The 19,983-nt window shown below is 37.3% G+C and overlaps 1 protein-coding gene across 3 annotated transcripts in view; it reads right to left on the bottom strand.

Moving 5' to 3' along the window:
- Window positions 1-9,162: 9,162 nt before the first annotated feature.
- ATG5 (autophagy related 5) overlaps window positions 9,163-19,983 on the bottom strand; it is a 130,923-nt gene continuing 120,102 nt past the window's right edge. For 2 of the 3 annotated variants that reach the window (XM_036109661.2, XM_036109664.2), the window contains one exon: window positions 9,163-11,585. In XM_036109661.2, coding sequence (XP_035965554.1) covers window positions 11,449-11,585 — 137 coding nt within the window. In that variant the 3' untranslated portion in view covers window positions 9,163-11,448. The remainder of the gene's footprint in view (window positions 11,586-19,983) is intronic. The other variant, XM_036109667.2, reaches the window with a different exon arrangement.

The raw sequence follows: 19,983 nt of genomic DNA, 5'->3' as shown, positions 1-19,983 counted from the left end.
AAGCTCTGGACTAAGAAACCTTAACTTATGTCCAAATTCAGGTTATATCCTTCAGTGAACGCTATATAATCTTAAGCAATGAAGACAATATAACTTTTTTGAGATGAGAGAGTCACATTTAATCAGAAAAGACTGTAATAGTCATTGTTCCCACCCTCCTCTTACTTCTGAAAACATCCTTCCTCTTTTCTGAATTCATCCCCTCCACGCCTTCCTAGACCATCTATTAGCCCTTCTACCAGGATGATCCCCTCTTTTTCCACTGCTTCCTTCCCTTTCACCAATGACACAAAGGTCTCCCTCTTGCATAAAACATACACATAAGCACACATTTCCTCTCCACCATGCTAACAGCTCTGCTACAATCTTTTTTTCCCCATCACTAAATTTCTCAAGAGCAGTCTGCAACCAGACCTGAATCAGTTCTCCCCAAGGCCCCAAGTATTTAACTGCCAACTCCATAGGCCTGGTATCTGTGACTTCCCTAGATTCATCAATAGTGTATGAATTCTTTCTTTAGCACCATTGTCTCCAGCATCTGCCTTCTTCCTCCTTTTGCCACCCGAGCGTGGGCATTCCCCTCAGCTTAGCTCGAGGTCATCTCTTCTCTTTCTAACCCTACACCTTTGCTGTGTGTTTTCTCTCCCCCGAATTTCCTCCTGCTTCAAAGGTCACTTCCATGCAGCAAATTCCCATGTCTTCAGCGCTGACCTCTTTAGAACTCCAATAGTCTTGTATTGTTTTCATTCATTTAATATTTATGGAGAGTCTATGACATGCCATTATACTGTGCTAGGCCCTAGGAAACAAAGCAGACACATTCCTGTCCTCATGGAACTTACAGCCCACCAGGTAACATCAATATGAAGCAATTAATACAAGTGAGATAAATACCAAAGAAAAGTAGAGTGAGCTGGGGGTGGGGGGAGTGTACAATAATCCATCCCTTATCCACAGTTTCACTTTCCATGATTTCAGCTACCTGTGGTCAGCTGTGGTCCAGAAGCAGATTATCTACTTTCTGACCTAGCCTCAGAAAGTCAATAGTAGCCTAACACTATGGCACAATACCTATATCGTTCCCCTCACTTCATCTCATCACGTCATCACAAGAAGGTTGAGTACAGTATATTAAGATATTTTGAGAGAGGGAGATAGACCACATTCACATAACTTGTTATTACAGTATATTGTTATAATTGTTGTATTTGATTATAATTACTGTTAATCTCTTACTGTGCCTAATTTATAGATTAAACTTTATTATAGCTATGTATGTATAGGAAAAACATAGTATACTTAGGGTTCGGTACTATCTTATCTAGTTTCAGGCATCCACTGGGGATCTTGGGATGTATACCCCGTGGATAGGGGAGACTACTGTATAACCAAGTTTAGGGAATAGTGTTACCAGATAAAATACAGGACATCCAGTTAAAGTTGAATTTCAGATAAACAACAAATTCTTTTTAGTATAACTATGCCCCAAATATTGCATGGGATATACTTATACTAAAAATAACTTATCTGAAATCCAATTTTAACTGGGCATCTTGTATTTTTTTTAGAAGATTTTATTTTTATTTATTTGAGAGAGAGAGAGAGAGAGAGAGCATGAGTTGGGGGAGGGGCAGACTCCCTGCTGCGCACAGAGCGCAACGTGGGGCTCAATCCCAGGACCCTGAGATCATGACCCGAGCCAAAGTAAGACGCTTAACCGACTGAGCCACCCAGGCATCCCAGGCATTTTGTATTTTTATCTGCTACATCTGGCAACCCTACCAGGAAGAGATTGGTCAATTGGAGAGGAAAGTCCTTAGGAATTGAGAGAAAGGATGAGTAGGAATTAGCAAGCAAATGAGGGTGATAAGAGAGGGGAGACATTACAGGAAGAAGAAGTAGTTCAGGCAAGAGTTTGTAATAAGAGAGAGTTTCATGCTTTTCAGAATCTGAAAGAGGTATAATATGGTTGGTTCATGAAGAAGAAGAGTATTGGGAATTAATCTAGTGAGGAGAAGCCAGATCTTGCAAAGACAGCATCATGGTAAGGATTCTGGAGTACCCTAAAGACAATAGGAAACCATTTAAAGATTTCAAGCAGAGGAGAAAATGGACCTAAAATGGTCCTGGTTACCAATTCCAATGTGGTGCTGTTGGGTGGGGTTTTTTTGCCCACACCACCAAGAAGCAATTCTCTGGACACCAACAGGATGTCAGTACAAGTCCACTCAATTCTGACACTATCTATACTGCATCAGATCGTGTCATATTCCACAGGTTAAGGGTTTATCCCCACAAGACTGTCTCCCTACCCCGACTTCAGATGCCAGTCATAAGCCCAGGTTGTCACCTGTTCTTCTGACAAACCAGCTGTAGATGGGAGGTTCCCATGACCCCCTCCTCACTGGGTTCAATTAATTTGCTAAAGCAGCTCACAGAACTCAGGGAGAAATTTTACTAACTACATTACCAGTTTATTTTGAAAAACTAGAACTCAGGAATAGACAGATGGAAGAGATGCATAGGGCAAGGTGTATGGGAAGGGGTGCCTCTCACCCCCAATCTCCATGTGTTTACCAACCCAGAAGCTCTCCGAATCTCCTTTTGTATTTTTATGGAGGCTTTATTACATAGGCCTGACTAAGCCTTTGGCTATTGGCAATTGATTCAATCTCCAGCCCCTCTCCTCCCTGGAAGTTAAGGGAGGTAGGGCTGAAAGTTCCAACCCTCAAATCACATGGTTGGTTCTCTTGACAACCAACCCCCATCCTTAGGTGTGGTTGCCTCATATAACAAAAGACACCTTTGGGGTGCCTGGGTGGCTCAGTCGTTAAGCGTCTGCCTTCGGCTCAGGTCATGATCCCAGTGTCCTGGGATTGAGCCCCACGTCGGGCTCCCTGCTCGGCGGGGAGCCTGCTTCTCCCTCTTCCACTCCCCCTGCTTGTGTTCCCTCTCTCGCTGTGTCTCTGTCAAATAAATAAATAAAATTTAACAACAACAACAACAACAACAAACAAAAGACACCTTTATGGCTGTCATCACTTAGGAAATTCCAAGGGTTTTAGGAGCTCTGTGCCAGAAATGGGAAGACCAAGCATATATTTCTTATTATAAATCACAATACCACAGGACCAGAGCTAAAGTTTTCAATGATCTTTCTAGCTACCAGATGAAGAAAGGAATTGCAGGGGCAAGAGTGGATGTAGGAACTCCATTTCTGAGGCTACTGTGATAGTCAAGACATGTTAATGACTTGATCATGGCAGCTTTCTCTCATGGGTCCCCAGACTCAGCCTGTTCTAAACCTCCCTACACACTGTCACCAGCATCATCACCTCAAAAGGTTGTTCTGAACATATGCTCTACTGAAAATATTCAGTGGCTCTTACTGCACACCAAAAACAATCTCATCTCCTTAGCATGGTATACAAGACTTTCTATAATCTTGTCAGAGCAGAACATATCTTTCCTGTCTTATCTTTCCCTCTTTCCTGCAAGTGACAGGTTCCAGCCTTATTGGCCATTTTAGCTTTTATCATGCGGCTCTACCTGGCTCACTGTCACTCATTTTCTTTCCCTCTCTTCCCAATTTCTTTTTCTTTTTCTTTTTTTTTTTACTGTAGAGAGAGAGAGAGCACGCACAAACACATTAGCACAGGGGGAAAGGGCAGAGGGAGAGAGAGAATCTCAAGCAGACTCCCTGATGAGCGCAGAGCCTGAGGCAGGGCTTGATCCCACAACCCTCAGATCGAGACCTGAGCCGAAATCAAGAGTCAGATGCTTAACTGACTGAGCCACACAGGCATTCCTCTTTCCAATTTCTTAAAGAATTTCCCTTTCTTTAAGCTCCAGGTCAAAAGCCTTCTTCAGTGAAGCTTTTCATAACCTACTCAGATAGATGTTATAGAAACTTACGCATTCAATTCATATTTAATAAGGCCTTGTGATAGGTCAGGCACTGTTAGAGGTATGAAGCTTACATTCTGTTGTGAGACCAAAAGCAAGCCAAGGCTCCTGTAGGAAATGGACCCTGGGCCCATTCTGCCTGGGTTTAAATCCTGGCTCTATCACTCACCTCATAATGTTAGTAAAGTTACTTAAATTATCCCATGTCTCAGTTTCTCCATGGGGATACTATCAGACTATCTCCTAGAGCTTTGAAATTAAATGAGCTAATGCTTGAAACAGTCCCTGGGACACTGTAAACATTCAATAACTGTTAACTACATAGCCATATATATGTGGAGGCCCTAGAGGAATGAACTTGCCATATTCAAAGGACAAGATGAGCAAGGAGGCCGGTGTAGACATAATAAAGTAGCAAAGCCTGAGCGATGAGGTCAGAAGCAGGGACCAGATCAAGCAGAATTTGGTAAGGATTTTAGATCTATTTTGTGTGTCACAGAAAGACCCTGGGACATTCTGATCAAGGAATGGCCATGATGTCACTCATGTTTTGAGGTCACTTTATTTTGAAGACTGAAAAAGAGCAAGAATGGAAGCAATGAGACCAGACGGGAGGCTCTGCAGTAGTCCAAGTGAGGTGGGTACTTAGACTTAGGTGGCAATGGTGGAAGTGGTAAGAAGTAAATATATTCAGGGTATATTTTAAGGTAGGCTCATTAGGACTTGCTGATAGATACGTATGTGAAGAGGAGAGAGGAAGTAAAAATATAGGCTTTGGGGCTGGGTAGTGTTTATTAAGATGGGAAAGAGAGGAAGAGTAGGGTTGAGGGGAAAGTCAGAAGTTCTGCTTTGACCAAATAAAATTTGAATTGTCTATGAGACATCTAAAATGGGTGTCAAACAGGTGGTTGGGTGTTAAGTCTGGAGCTCATGGAAGTTAATATCGGAGAGAACATATGGATGGTGTCAAAACCATGGGATGAGCTCATGTATTGACTGTAGCTAGAAAAGAGGACCAAAGCCTGAGCCCTAAGACATTTCAACACTTAGGGGTCAGGAAGAATCATCAAAAGAAACCGAGAAAGGGGCTGAGGTAGGAGGAAAACCAGGAGGGTGTGGTGTCCAATGAAGAAAGTGTTTCAAGAATGAAGATGTAATCAACAACTGCCAAAAGCTTCTGAGAGGTCATGCAAGATAGCATCTAGTTAGCTTCAAGTAAATCAGTTTTCTCAGCTCTATTTTCTCATAGTGCTTTATTTGTACCTTTCTCATTGCAATTTCCAACTGTTAGGTTCTATTGTTATTTTTGTCTTCTCTTCTCTTATAGAGGTTCCTTAAGGTCAGACACTGTGTTTGATTCCTCCCAGAACATCCATGATTTATTGCTCAATAAATGTTAAATAGATGAATGAATTGTGTGGAATTCTATAAAATCTGGGAGATTACACTAATACAGAATTAGCAATTAATAACTGGTTTTAATGAGATGTCCTAAATATTCTTCTTAAAAACTAACGTGTGGGCTTTGGTCTGCCTATAACGAAATATGTCTACCATACATCTGGGTTGGATTATTACTAATCACAACTTATCTGACATTTCTATTTTTTTTTTTTACTCTAATGCTAAAGCATGGTACAGTCCAAAAGTAACTTAATTTTTATTTGATTTGCTCCACATGATCTTTGTATGTATGTGTGTACACACACACCCAACTTGGCTTTTCCTCATCTAAAGTTGGCTCCAGTTGATACCTTCAGAGGTCTTTCTCTGTCACACCTGAATCTTAGCATCATCACAGATCAGAGATATCAGGATAAATTGATATTTCATATTAAAATTATAATTCATTTCAGAACCATGACAAAAGGAGCTATAGAAATACGGGCACTAGGAATGACCAAATTCTTAAGGGAGGTGTGGTTGAGATGGCATACCCAGAAAAAGGCCAGCAGTCAGGGGATGAAATTCTTCTCTAGGCCTGCACAAAATGGATCAGATACAGTTAATAGGTCACTGAGTTACTGTCTCTGGAAAAGAAAGCTAAAAATCAACAATTCTGAGTAACAAAAATATCAACAGCTAAGTTAATGGATGTAAGCTTTCAGCAACATAACTTATTTGGAAAATGTCCCCTAGACAACACAAAAAGACAGTTATCCCATCCCACACAAGTACAGTATCCCCCTAGAAATCAGAAGTGCCTGCCATCCGCCAGGGCCACATACCCACGAAGCCAGCCTTCTCTGCTTGGCCTTAGGCATTCCCTTTGGGGCTGTTAGTGATTATGTTCCTAGAGTGCCACATTTCAGCTCCATAGCTCTTTTGGCTAGCTCTATGGTGGTTCCTTGAGAGAAATTATTCACCTCTGATTTCTACTTAACTCATACCTAAGGACTGAGAAGTGAGTCTTCTCCAATCCATTGACCACTTAGCTTAGTTTTTATATTTGAACATTTTGTAGAGAACTTTACAGTTCTCGGCCATTTTACTAAATCTAACTTTGAATGTGCGCTGCCAAATTACAGCACTGATGAGCAGCTGACCGCCTACCCTGTACTGGCATTATAAATCCTAAACTATCGCATCCTCTCTCTGCACACACTTTGACATGTATTAGATACTTACTATATGCTTGCTGACTAAATTTTAAGAGCAACACTGACAAAATGGGGGCATATCTAGAGGAAGGAATGAATAGTCCAGCGACATTTTGTTTGTGGAGTCGGAAGCTTGAGAGCTTCTTTCAAACAGAGTTGTCAGAAAAGGAGGAATAAGCCTTCTGCTATAAACTCTAGGTCATTACGACCTAATGATTCAAGTAGCATTTTCAAACTAGTTTTCAATATGATGTGGTACTGGGCCGGGGGGGGGGGGGATTCCTATAGTGAAAAAAGTTTGGGAGATGCTGGATCAAATAGCTCTCATAACCTTACAACTTCTCACTGCCTTTAACATGGCAATGTGTTTTGGACTCTAAAAGTGAGATATGTCATACAGGTTTTTCCTCAACAAGTATTTAGTACAGTCCATTGTTTCAGGTACAGTGCTGGGTCTTGGGAATACAATACTGGGCCAAACAGACCTGGTCTCTGTTCTTATGGAGTTCATGCTCAAGTGTGAGAAACAAATTCCACACAGGTTATTTATTATAAACCACAGTAAATGTTATGAAAAAAAAAAAGACAGCATTTTCTAAGTAAATGCTAAAGCAGGTAGACCTCTTCTTTCACTCAATTTAAAAGATTGAAAGCTATGTATTTCTCTTAAAGCTTTTCATGAACAGGGTTCTAACAGTCTACCTTGCTCACAGGTCTAACATTTTCCTTGCTAAAAATGTATTACATTTTCAGAAGTAAAGGCTGGAGGCAAGAGCAAGACACAAACCACTCATCTATGAAAAGGTCAAAATTAATAAATACGTCCAGATGCTTGATGAGAATAGCTCCAGCTTTAGGGGCTGCTTAAATTAGAGTGATGTAGAAACAAAAGCTATGTACTGTGGTCTACTCTGCAACTAAAATGAATGTGGACTGACGCAAGGATCTGATCCACAGTGGTTCCTGCTGAAAGTAGCTGGTTTGAGTCAGCAAGTCTTCACAGTAATGCAAACCCATACCAACTGTACTTTGTATGTTGATTTCTGAACGACTAGGTTCTTCCTATTTTTATAGTGGGTATTTTTAGCAGAAAAATACAACACTGATTTTAAAGTGTCATTAAATAATCCTGAGTTAATTTTTTCTTCTTTTATATACATTTGCAAAGCACCAACTATGTGCTAGACACTCTGTTAAGAACCAGGGAAAACAGAGGAAACAGCCTGGTTGTGTTTTATTTATCCCTGTGAAGTGGGGGTGGGGACGCTACAGAGGGAAAGCCAAATTCACCACTTTCAAAAGAACCAATGGTTATATCAAAGCATACTGACATTCCTAAATCTTCAGATTTGTCTTTATCTCTGTGGATCATTCTAACATACTCTCAGTTAACAAGAATAGTTAAGTATTTAAAAACCTAAACACTTAATGAGCGCATTTAAAGGATCTAAAAATTGAGTCCTTTTACACTCTATGATTACTATGCTTATTAGATTCCACAGTAGTATTACTTTTGCTAGTAAGTATAAAGAATCAAACTGTGGGGAGCCTGGGTGGCGCAGTCAGTTAAGCATCTGTCTCCTGGTTTCAGCTCAGTTAATGATCTCAGGGTCATGAGATGGAGCCCTGCATTGGGATCAGCGCTCAACAGGGGGTCTGCTTAAGTTTCTTTCTCCCTCTACCCTTCTCTTCTGCTGCATGCACACACACATTGTCTTTAATAAATAAATAACTCTTAAAAAAAAAAAAGAATCAAACTTGTAATTCGCACTTGAGAGAATTTAAAGGATTCTTTTGTCAAATAAAGCTATATGGTAAATGAATTTTTATAATTACAAAGTGTCATTCAATCTCAAATTATCTAAAAAGAGGCATGCTTCTCTCATTTTCAAGACTCCAATGGGTAATTTTTAATACTCTCAGACCAGGAAGGGGATAAATTTAGAAAACACTTAGGAGGATGATAGAACTCAAGAGAGACAGATAAGTATTTTGACTTGATTCCATCCCACTGACTATGAATGGGATTGACTACAAATACCATCATGGTTGATTTTTTCCTATCATACCCCAAGATTCTACACTTCTATTTCAACAATGTTAGCACATCTAACAGGAAACCCAACTTACCTCAGACCTAAATATCAATAGTATGATAAATAAAAAGTGAGACTGTCATTCTTTGGCATGACCCACATAAACCAAGTTTCTGAAAATTGAAAAAGTTATCCAGCCTATAAAAAATAAACACACCCTAGAAAGATTGCCAATAAAAGTTACTATCACTCAATATCAAATCTTGTATATTGTTTTCTTAGCAAATGAGCAATTCCTATCTAGTTTGCAGCAAACGGGGGATAAATATAGCAGGACTAATGCATTTGTTGGTTCACCTTTGGCTGACTGGAATATGGTCTATACATTACCACACTATAGACTGGGAGGTCAACTTTGTTTAATTACAAGCAGGCTACTTTGGGTCTCTAGATACGTAAGGTGCTTGTCAATTCAACTCTATCCATGGTCAGAACTTGGGTCATCCAAATGAAAGACAACACTATGATGGACAAGCAATGATTTACTTTATTTAGGCTGAATTTATACCTTCCTAGTTAACAATGTCAATAATTTTAAAACATATTTTCATTTTCTTGGGGGGGGGGGTCACTACCAAGAGTGAGTTATAAACAAGCATATAGAGAGCTGTGGCCCTCTCCAGTTTTCTTTCATATGTTCTTCCTTACACCTCATAACTTTTACTTCTTTGAGAAACTTCTAGACAAGCATGAGACTAAGGAAAGTTAAATCAATTCGCCAATAGGTAACTTGCTTTATATAAATTCAATTTCCAACTTCTGGAAATAATGACAGACACAAAATTTTATTTAATTTTTTAATAAACCATAAAATTTAAATATTCAAATAAAAAGAAACAAAAATAGATATTTAAGCCAGCACTAATTTCTGTGTTTATTCTTCCTCTGAGGATTGGGGCTTGACTTACCTGGGACAAGAGCAGAGTATTACAGTTATGATGCTGGTGCAATAATGAACAAGTAGCAACGGGTAATGGCTTGATAAAATTTACTTTCAAATCTGGAAGTAAAGATCAGCAGCTCACTTGAGTCCACTGCAGAAACCTCAAACTAGTTTTGTCTGTGGAAAACTACTATGGCTTACCGTTCTTACCACACTTTCTTCTTCACAGCTTAGCACTCCCTGGCATTTTGATCCTTTTGTTCACTGAAGCTCACTTCAGTCTGTCAAAACATCAAGGGGGAAAACCCCCAAACTGAATAGACGAATAAACACTTTTAATGTGAATAATCATATTCAGATCAACCTCTTTTGAAAAAATACAAGTCAGTGGGTTTTTTGTCCTTAAGTAGCTCAAATATTATTTTTCTCTGCCTTTACTAAAATGGCACTTTTCATTTTATTGACATTTGCCAATTATGTTGAATTTTCTCACGTTGGTACCCTGTTTCTCTTGATTGAGGCTTATCCATTCCACTCCAGAATATCTGATCTTTGACTAACTTTATCCCATTCTGTGAATAAATATACTATTATTAATCAGTGGAAATCACAAAAGGAAAAAGGAAGCAGTGAGCACTAGCAGGATCTCACTTCGACATTTGTACAATTTTTATAAGAAAAACATTCATTTTTATTATGGAATCTAAAACTATTATTGTATAATACTATGTCTTTTAGCATATTCAAATGGGTAGACATTCCATGTGGACAGCAAACTAGCTCACAAGAAACAGTGTGATGCACAAGTATGTTCAGCTGGTAGAACCCCAGCAGCATGGTAATAAAGTGCAGCAAAAATATCCTTATACTGAATAAGAACTTCAGGAACCTCTGAATATTTTTGGTAAAGTTGAGGAAAAGCTACTACAGTCAGGAGATTGGTAATCTTTAGACTTCAAAGACTGGCTGCCAGGGGACACAGTGAAATATTAGACCTGAAGCCAATGAAAACCACTAGCTTGGAAAGGACTGGGTTTTCCCAAAAAAGCAAAATTATCTTATACAGATGCTTAGCATACTATGATTTGACAGGTTTACAGTGATAAAACAGCAAAGATAAATGATAACATTTATACCTTTAGCATGTAAAGAACACAGACTTAAAAAGTGGCAGCAAGAAATTCTACGACAGCTCCTGAGACAAGTTATCCTACGTCCTCCATCTACTCCACGTCAATGACAACCCGCCTGAATGGTAACAGAGTAAAAACAGTGATCTACTGTATGTGAGTCAGAAAGTACTGGAAAAGTGACAAAATCGTATGTTATTAAATGACAAAACATATTTAGAGGCTTTATTTAAAAATCTCTCACTGTTCATTATCAAAGTTACAAGATTGTTTGCATACCAATAGACAGACTGTAAACATAGGAAATTTTCATTAAGGAAAGATGGGTTTACTGTAATTGGATCTTTTACAAAAAATTACTGCAAGTTATTGATAACAGAATTTCTCTTTTACTTTCTTAAGTCTAATTCTCTAGAAAATTAAACCAATGTTTCCACTCCCTTGAGCTCAAGTTCAATCATGGTCACCTTAGGAAATACCCCTGTTTATTTGTTAATCAGAAATACAAATCAAGTGGCACATATTTCCATTTTCTTCTTAGGCCAAAGGTTTCGGCTTCATTATATTTTACAAGAAAACAGAAGACCTGCAGTGGTCCTGTGAAGTCTTTCATGTCGCAGCTGAGGTTTAATGACGGCAGTAGAGGAAAGCAGTGGTGATGCAAAGTAAGACCAGCCCAAGTGCCCTTATCTGACATGGAATCATCTTCCTGTTTGGCTTGTAGTAGTGTTTCTGGTCAGGTTGCCTCCACCAAACCTGATTGAAGCAGAAGGGTGACATGCTCTGGTAAATCCTGTTTAAGGGTGATTCCGTTCAGGCACAGAGTTGATCCTTCAGTCTGTTGGTTGTGGGATGATACTAATATGAAGAAAATTATCTGGGTAGCTCAGATGTTCACTCAGCCACTGCAGAGGTGTTTCCAACATTGGTTCAATTCCATGAATCATCACTTGATTCTTTTTTTCTCCATCTAGTCCAAGAAAGAAATCCAACAGTAATGAGGAAGGGTCAAGACAGAAGAAAAAATAATCTGTTGCCTTTTGAGAATCCTCAGTGAGGTAAATGGGTTTAACAGCTTTAACACGTTAAACCTGGTCTGTCTCCTGAGCAGGAAATGTGGACATGGAGAAAGTTCAAATGTTGCAATATGTATCACCCAAAACAGAAACCTGAGGGTTGCAATGAATTCTGATAAAAATTCTGTTGCCATATGTGAAAGTATTCATTCTTTCTTAATTACTGTGCTTACCTAAGATTGACGTTAATGAAACTATAGTGGAGAAAACAGCCCATTGTACCCACTGACCAAAATTTATTTTAGTTACACATTAAAAACTGTACTATATGGTTATTAAATATGACAGGTATATGAAGTAGGTCAATACATATTTAAAATATGTAAAATAGAAATATGATTAGAAATCATCAAAAATAAGATCAGTGCTTAGGAAGATGTTTAATGAAACAGATAGGAGCTGTAGGTTAATTTTCAAACAAGTTGTTCAAATATATATCAGAAAGTTTTAGAGACACGGAGTTACAGTTCTAATGAGAAGGAACTAAGAGTCTGACTCAGGATTCCTGTTTTAGAGTCACGAAAACTGATTGATTTCTGTTAACACCCATTTGCTAATTAAAAGGGTGCTGCAATTCACACTTTTCTTTCAACTTCAAATTTTACTACAGATTTAAGGTGAATTGTGTGTCTTTTATGATTCTGATATGATGTACTAACAACTTTTACAGTAAACAGCAGTTCCCTCCTAACCATTTCTTTGGTTGTTATAGGAAAACAAAGAAAGCAAAACCAAATTCCTTTTTTGAAAGCAAAACAGAACCTTCAAGAAACTTTGTGTCACTCCTCCAGCACACTTCTTGGTTTGTCTCTCTTAATCTCTCCAAAATACAATGTCTAAGCCTCTCAGCTTCCTGGAGACAAGAGACAAGGAAGGAAACAGAGCTCAGGGAACTGCAGGAGAGGGAAATACCCTCCTTTCCCCCTTTCTTCTCTGTTCATCCCTAGTGCTCTAATGCCCAGGCAAGATGGGCTGATGAGGTATGGTGAAAATGGCGTGGCTGGCACCTGAAACAAGAGACCCTTTTAAAGAAGTATTTAAACTCCCCCTTAGAGGCAGCACAAGTCCTGGGAGGTGACAGTCAATAGACTGACAATAAGAGAAGACACAAAGACACTACAGAGAATTGATAAAATGATGCCAAATATACAAAGCTTTTAATAAACACACTCTCAATCCCAAACATGAGCAGAAGTCCCAAAACAAACCCCTGAATCACTGCCGTACTTTAAAACAATTTTGAAAAAAAACATGGCCTCCTAATACTTCTCCCCTAAAAAAATGCTTTCAGGTTTTGATTTTTCTGACAATCTTTGTTTTATCTACACATACTTTTTACACAGCTGCGATCACAGTGCTAATACAATGACTAATTTTCATAATGATGGGAATCATCTATAAATAAAAGATTAAGCAATATACAGAAGACTATAGAAAGCATGGTATTCGTACTCTGAGAATATTTTAAATTGTTGGTATTCAAATAGGTAAACCCTCAGCTATCTGGAATGATTCATTCTTTGTAAGTTCTAGATTGCCAAGGTTTCACTGCATTAAATCTTTCTTAGAATATTTGAAAACACTTCCGGTATAGTTCTCTTCATATTCTTATGTATATTTCTTTGAAATATTTTAATATTCTCAGAATCTTCCTCCTACTTAGCACTGAGTCAAAAAATGAAAGAGCAGTGGTGTAAGAGTTCCTTAACTGTAAAATTTTTCCTTAAGCCAGAGCTACCTTTGGATACTCTGAAACAGAGTATAAGAAACAAATCTCAACTCAAGATCCAAAATATTGTTTCTAAAGCAATATTTAAATGTGAGAGCAAATACAATATGGCATACAATCCACTCATGCATAGTGTGTTTGAAAGGCAAAAGACCAACCCTGTTACAAAAGTATCGATGGGAGTCTGAGTTGTACAATATAAGGTGGAGAACATAAGCACTATTCAAATACCTTGTAAAACAAACCTAACAAATCATGTTATCAGAGACCTGAATAGGCAGCACTGATTCTCTGGTTTAAATTGGGGCCACTTTTAATATGTAACATAAAAGTGTCACTAAACTCAGACGACTATGGAAATGCATCTAGGACTGTCATATTCCCCAACACAACAGTTTAAGATCTTAAATATATATTTTGTCACTGCCTGCATTTATCCAAATACTTCACTGTGTATATTTATCTTCGTTGTTTTCAAACTTCCCCCATTAACACAACTGCCACCAGAGGAATACTTAGAATGGAATAGCAGTTCCCTTGGAACTCTTAACTAAATTTTCCCTCTTATCCATCACTATATCCCCAGTGCCTAGCATGGTGCCCAACACCTAGTAGTAATCAGTCAATGTTTTCAAAGCTTGGATAATCTTGTTGCTGGCAGAAGACACCACCAGAAGACACGACCAAAATTAATGTGTACAGAATAGTTTCTGATGGCTGGCACTACTAAGTAGAAGAGCTCTACCTATAAAGACTGTTTTGGTTATTAAAATAATAAAAAGTCAAAATGTTTCCAGATAAGCCAAGAAGTACATACGCCATCACCTGAACTCATACTACCATAAAGAACAACAGAGCATGACTAGACATTTTGGTGATAACAGAACAGAATGAAGCAGTGAAGAATTGGCAAGATGTTTCTTGTTTTCCTAAGAGTAGAAAGGAAACACTTGATATTGTTAAAGTAAATCATGTTTTTGGTAAATATGTTTTTGTGTTTCAAAATGGGAATCTAGAGAATTTAATACTTGGGAATTAGAAATATATCACTACAAAGCAAATGACTCAGGAGAAGAATGTTATACCACACCTCACCCACTCAGATTTTTTTAAAAAGGTAGCGTGATGCTTTAAAAGTAGGCAAACATTTGAGACAGTAATCAAGTGAACTAGTTCTATATGAAATTCTCTCATACAGAGCACTTTTGGGGGGTAACTCTGATTTTGATATAATTTCAAACTCCTGGAAAAGTTGCAAGAGTAGTACAAGGAATTCCCCTTCACCCAGATTCATCAACTGCTTACATTTTGCCCCATTTGCCTTATCATTCTGTAAGTATACAATTATTTTCTGAATCATCTGAGAGTAAATTAGAAATATTGAGCCCTTTCCCCCTAAATGTTAGTGTGTACTTGCTAATAAGGATATTCTTTTACATAACCATAATACAGTCATCAAAATAAAAAAATTAACTGATATAATATTACTGTGTAAGCATTTCAAATTTTATCAACTATCCCAATTATTTCTCTCACCTATCTAGGATCCAGTCCAGGAATCACACATGCATTTAGTAGTAGATAGTTTTTGCTTTTCTTAACCTTGACAATTTTGAAAAGCACATGTCATTATTTTGTAAAATGTTCACGTAGCAATTTTTAAACCTAATTGTTTTAATTCATCTTGTAAATATAAGGATAGTCATTCATAAATACTTTGGGTTTATAAATTAAGGAAAGGACAGAAAAATAAAATCAGAGACACTATTTTCATTAGGTAGAGGAAGAATTCAACTTACTTTAAGAGTTAGATATTAAATCCAAGAAAATCATATATCAACACAAAGAATATAATAAAATTTCATTTCTGGGGCAACTTGGTGGCTCAATCATTAAGTATCTGCCTTTGGCTCAGGTCATGATCCCAGGGTCCTGGGATCGTGCCCCACACTGGGCTCCCTGCTCTGCGGGAAGCCTGCTTCTCCCTCTCCCACTCCCCCTGCTTGTGTTCCCTCTCTCGCTGTCTGTCAAATAAATAAATAAAATCTTAAAAAAAAAATTCATTTCTTATATTTATCTTACTTATAAATCTAAGGATTCTAAAAGAAGATAAAAATGTAAATATATCACATAATTTTGTATTATCACCAACAGCCTAATAAAAACAAACCCAATTCTTAACTAGCATCTACTTTAAAGTGAACATTTTTAGAGCTGTGTGACATTTTAAGAAAAATATATTCAGACAGATGTTGGTTGTATGATTAGAACGGTAAAGAATTATATATGGAAGTAAAAAGAAAATTTGTATTAGCCACACAAGTCATTAATGAAAATTATGAACTTAAAACAATGGTAACTTCTTATGTATATATAAAAAAATGATGCCTATATACAGGTGTGTGTATATACAAAATATACACTGACTATAATGATATACATAATATAAATGAGACATAAGGGCACCTGGGTGGCTCAGTCGGTTAGCATCCAACTCTTGATTTTGGCTCAGGTCATGATCTCAGAGTCGTGAGACTGAGCCTCGGGTGTCAAGCTCCATGCTGGGGGTGTGGAGCCTCCTTGGGATTCTCTCTCTCCTTCTCTCCCCCTACCCCCCGTCAAAATAAATGAAATTTAAAAAATAATAAAAAGATTAAAATATATATATAAATGAGCCAGAAAGGAAGAAGGGCCAACTCTGCACTGTTGGTTAACAAGGTGCTACTGTGGGTGCCTGGGTGGCTCAGTTGGTTAAGCGACTGCCTTCGGCTCAGGTCATGATCCTGGAGTCCCAGGATCGAGTCCCACATCGGGCTTCCTGCTCAGCAGGGAGTCTGCTTCTCCCTCTGACCCTCCTCCCTCTCATATGCTCGCTCTCTCAAATAAATAAATAAAATCTTAAAAAAAAAAAAAACAAAAAAAACAAGGTGCTACTGTAAGATGAATCGGGAGGCAGGCAAGCTGAATTCCCCTTCTGGTAATGAAGGACTCTTGAGTAGGCCTCAGATCTCTTTCAGGATGTCTCCTTATATATAAAATGAAGGAGTCTGTGTAGATCCATGGTTTGCAAATCTGGTTGACAATCAGAATCATTTGGGAAATTTTAAAAAATATATAAGCTGGGCCCCTCTCCAGACCTTCTGAATCAAACTCTGGGATAAATGTTCCCTTAAATAAATCTTACGATAATAAGGGTGTAGAATTGCCCTTAAATAAAATCTTATGCAGAAACCCGGTATATAATACAGGGGAGGGTGGGGCAGCTTTGGTTGATGTAGGATTGCGCATCTCCCAAATCCTGCTGCTTGCTGACTTACAACCCATGGTTAATTCCTGATATGACTCCATGGGTCAGTTTGTAAACCATGTTCTACAATAGAGGATCACTAGCATGTCTTACAGTTCTAGTATGAGTCTTTTATGCTTAAACAGCAAAATATTTCAGAGTTCAAACTAGCATAATTCACTAGTTTTGAATTTTTACACAAATCATTTAATCTTCTGAGTCTCAGCTTCCTCCTTTCATAGTGTGGATAAAGAATTCTAATCTCCAGGGTTGCATGGAGATTAAGTGAGATATCCAAGTAGAGCACTTAGCACACAGCCTAACACAAGGCTTGGACCCAGTAGGAACCCAGTGAAATTATTGACTTTCTTCCCCACTCCTCCCTCCTGCTCACTCCCCAAAAACACAAGAGTGTTGAAAATATTATAGAGTAAGTGAAGACAAAAGACTAGTTTTTAAAAGATCATGGTTTAGCAACAAAAAGTAAACACTCATTGTAACTCTTTTCCTATAACACAAAGTCATGGGAATAAGGTAATTCTTTTAGTACTAAGAGGTATCAAAAGATATATAAAAACCATGGATTCAATTATGTGATTAGCATGCAAAGTGCTGTGAGAATTTGGCCTAATGTTAATATACACTCTGAATTATTCAGTCCCATTATTATGCAGTGTGGCACATAAATTTTATGAATGTGCTAAAAGAAAAAAAGAAAGAAAGATTACAACAAAAACCCAAACACTCAATTATTATGCAAACAACAGAATGACAGTTTAAAAAATTCCTTAAGCACTGTAAACCCTCTGAATTAAATTAGTAGTGCTCTCAACATGTATATTTAGTAAAGCATATCACTGACAAGTCAAATGAGCCCTACTGTGTTACTGTTATGTTATTTAATAGACTTCAGATAACATTCTTATTTTTTTATTTTTATTTTTTAAGAGGCAAACATTCAGGAAGGGGGAAAAAAACTTTACAAAAAAATCTTTGTTATATATCTAAAAATATATTATTTGAGAACTGACAATATGTGAGGAATCTGCCCTTTAGAGATTTCTATTAGCAATGGCTCAAATCTTCCCCATCTTGATCTGCATTTTAGTCCTTACATTTTGGCCAATTTTCAGTAAGCAATATGACCTAAATGTCTTTAAAAATAGGTTAGCTGAGATTCTAGAGAGATGCATGGGTTTCATTTTTACTTTTAACTAGTATACTAAATATGTATATCTCCTTGAATTTAAAGGAAGCTAAAGAAATGGATGTTATACCTTCAAAGGTAAATGCTTTAATCAGAAAATTTCAGTTTAATTTTCTTAGCTCATATTTGTGAACATGGAATAGTAGAAATCTAAGGCTAAATGCTATAACCATTGTGTTTAGCTTTGTGGTTTCACATTTATATTTTATAATTCAGCAAAAAACGACTTGATTTGTTATCTTGGAATGTGTGATGCTGAAGATAAACTTTGGAAAAATACTTAATACTTCTGAAAAAGTTTTAAACAAATGAAGAGATGAGCTTTTGGATTACCACTAGTCTGAACAATTTTGTTCTGTCTGACAAATTCTTTAACCTCTGATATGTTCATTAGTAAACGCCAACTAATTGAATCCATCGACATGAAAAACCACAGGCAGAAATCTGAAGTGCATACATCATGCTGAAGGATTTTGACTCAGCCTCAGCAGTAATAGTCAGTGAGGTCAGGTCAAAGAGGGTTAAACCAAGCCAGGATATAGCCAAAGGAATACATCAAACGCTGATTTTAAAAGGGCAATTAATCTTAGACAGAAATGCTTCCTGGGGAATGAGATCTCAATCTTAAGAGCACACTACATGATGTAGCAGTAAAAATGAACATATACAAGCTTACAGAGCTTTTATCCTATGATCACAAACAGAAGGAGAGTGCTGTTTATCGGAGAAATATAAACCCATTTAAAAATACTTACATTAACTTCTTCCGGATCTATACTCACTTAGCAGTACAGGTCTTAATGAACATATAATATCACAGTTAATATATGCCACATATCTCTTTCCATGTGTAATTTTTGTATTTTATATATTTTAAAAATTATTTCTGCCCCAAATATTCCCAGAACATTCTAAACAAGATTTTCAAAACATGTCCATGTTAATTTTTTCATGGACTTTTGCTTATAATCTTTATATTTCTTAATGAGGAGAACATAAACCAAACTTTAAACAAAAGTAAATTTGCTAGATAATTAAAAGAAAATTGCATTAAATTAAGAGACTGTTAAGACCATATTAAACTGATTAAAAGCCTCCTGGTAATTAGATAAAAATGTGATAAAAGTTAGAAATTTAAACTTATTCTTTTAAACTCAAAAAACGAAACAAAACTTTAAAAATATAGGTTCAAATGTTTTTGATCTGCTTTCATAAAATGACCCAGTATAATTCTAGCTGAGTGTAATAGGGACCATTAATATTTGTCAAGTATGAATTACAAGATAGTTCATTGTTTTATTTAAAATGTAAGCAATAATTACACTGTTTATATATGGTTTGAGTAAGGTCTCACAGGACTGTATTAATGAAGAGATGACTAGCTTTTAATCACCTGCATGTGTTATTATTTTGTTAAGGGAATTTTATTTTCTAGTGTTAAAGATGAAATTGTGCAAGTGTCTACACCCACTTTTTAAAAAGTCAGGTTAATTCATTTAAGTTCTTGAGATTTAGATAAAGAACAATAATTGAGAGGAAATTAGAGGCATCCTCTGACAGGTACAGTAATCTCATCTCCACTCAGGGAGAATAAGGAAAATTAAGTTAATTATTTCTTTGACTTCAGAAAAGATATATGTCAATGGACTAAGTCATTAACAGATTCTGTATCACCAAGATTCGTCCATACTGTCCACGTGGTGGGAAAAGCACAAAGATAGAGGGAAAGTGAAACAGTCAAGGCAAAGAATTTCCCTCATTTTAGTTTAGAATTTGATGGCAGAAAAGAAACTATATTATAACTACCAAGTTTAAACTGAGCCTAACAAATTGCTTCTGTCCAAACTTGAGTACAGTAGATTTTTGCCCAGGAGCGCTGTATTTAAAAGAGCTTCTTGAACTCCCATTGTGAATGCACTACATCACTCTTTCACATAAAATCTGCATCCAGTGAGGGAGAGAGAACAATGAAGAGCAGGGAATGTCAGGATGAGACTGAAAGGGCCAGTGACCAGTGACTCAGTCCCACAGACCAGACTCACAGTATCTCAGCAGAGCTATGAATGGGCC

This window comes from Halichoerus grypus, chromosome 9, assembly GCF_964656455.1.
Source record: "Halichoerus grypus chromosome 9, mHalGry1.hap1.1, whole genome shotgun sequence".
NCBI lineage: Eukaryota > Metazoa > Chordata > Mammalia > Carnivora > Phocidae > Halichoerus > Halichoerus grypus.
Note: the sequence above shows the minus strand (reverse complement) of the source record. Positions and strands in the feature narration are given on the sequence as shown.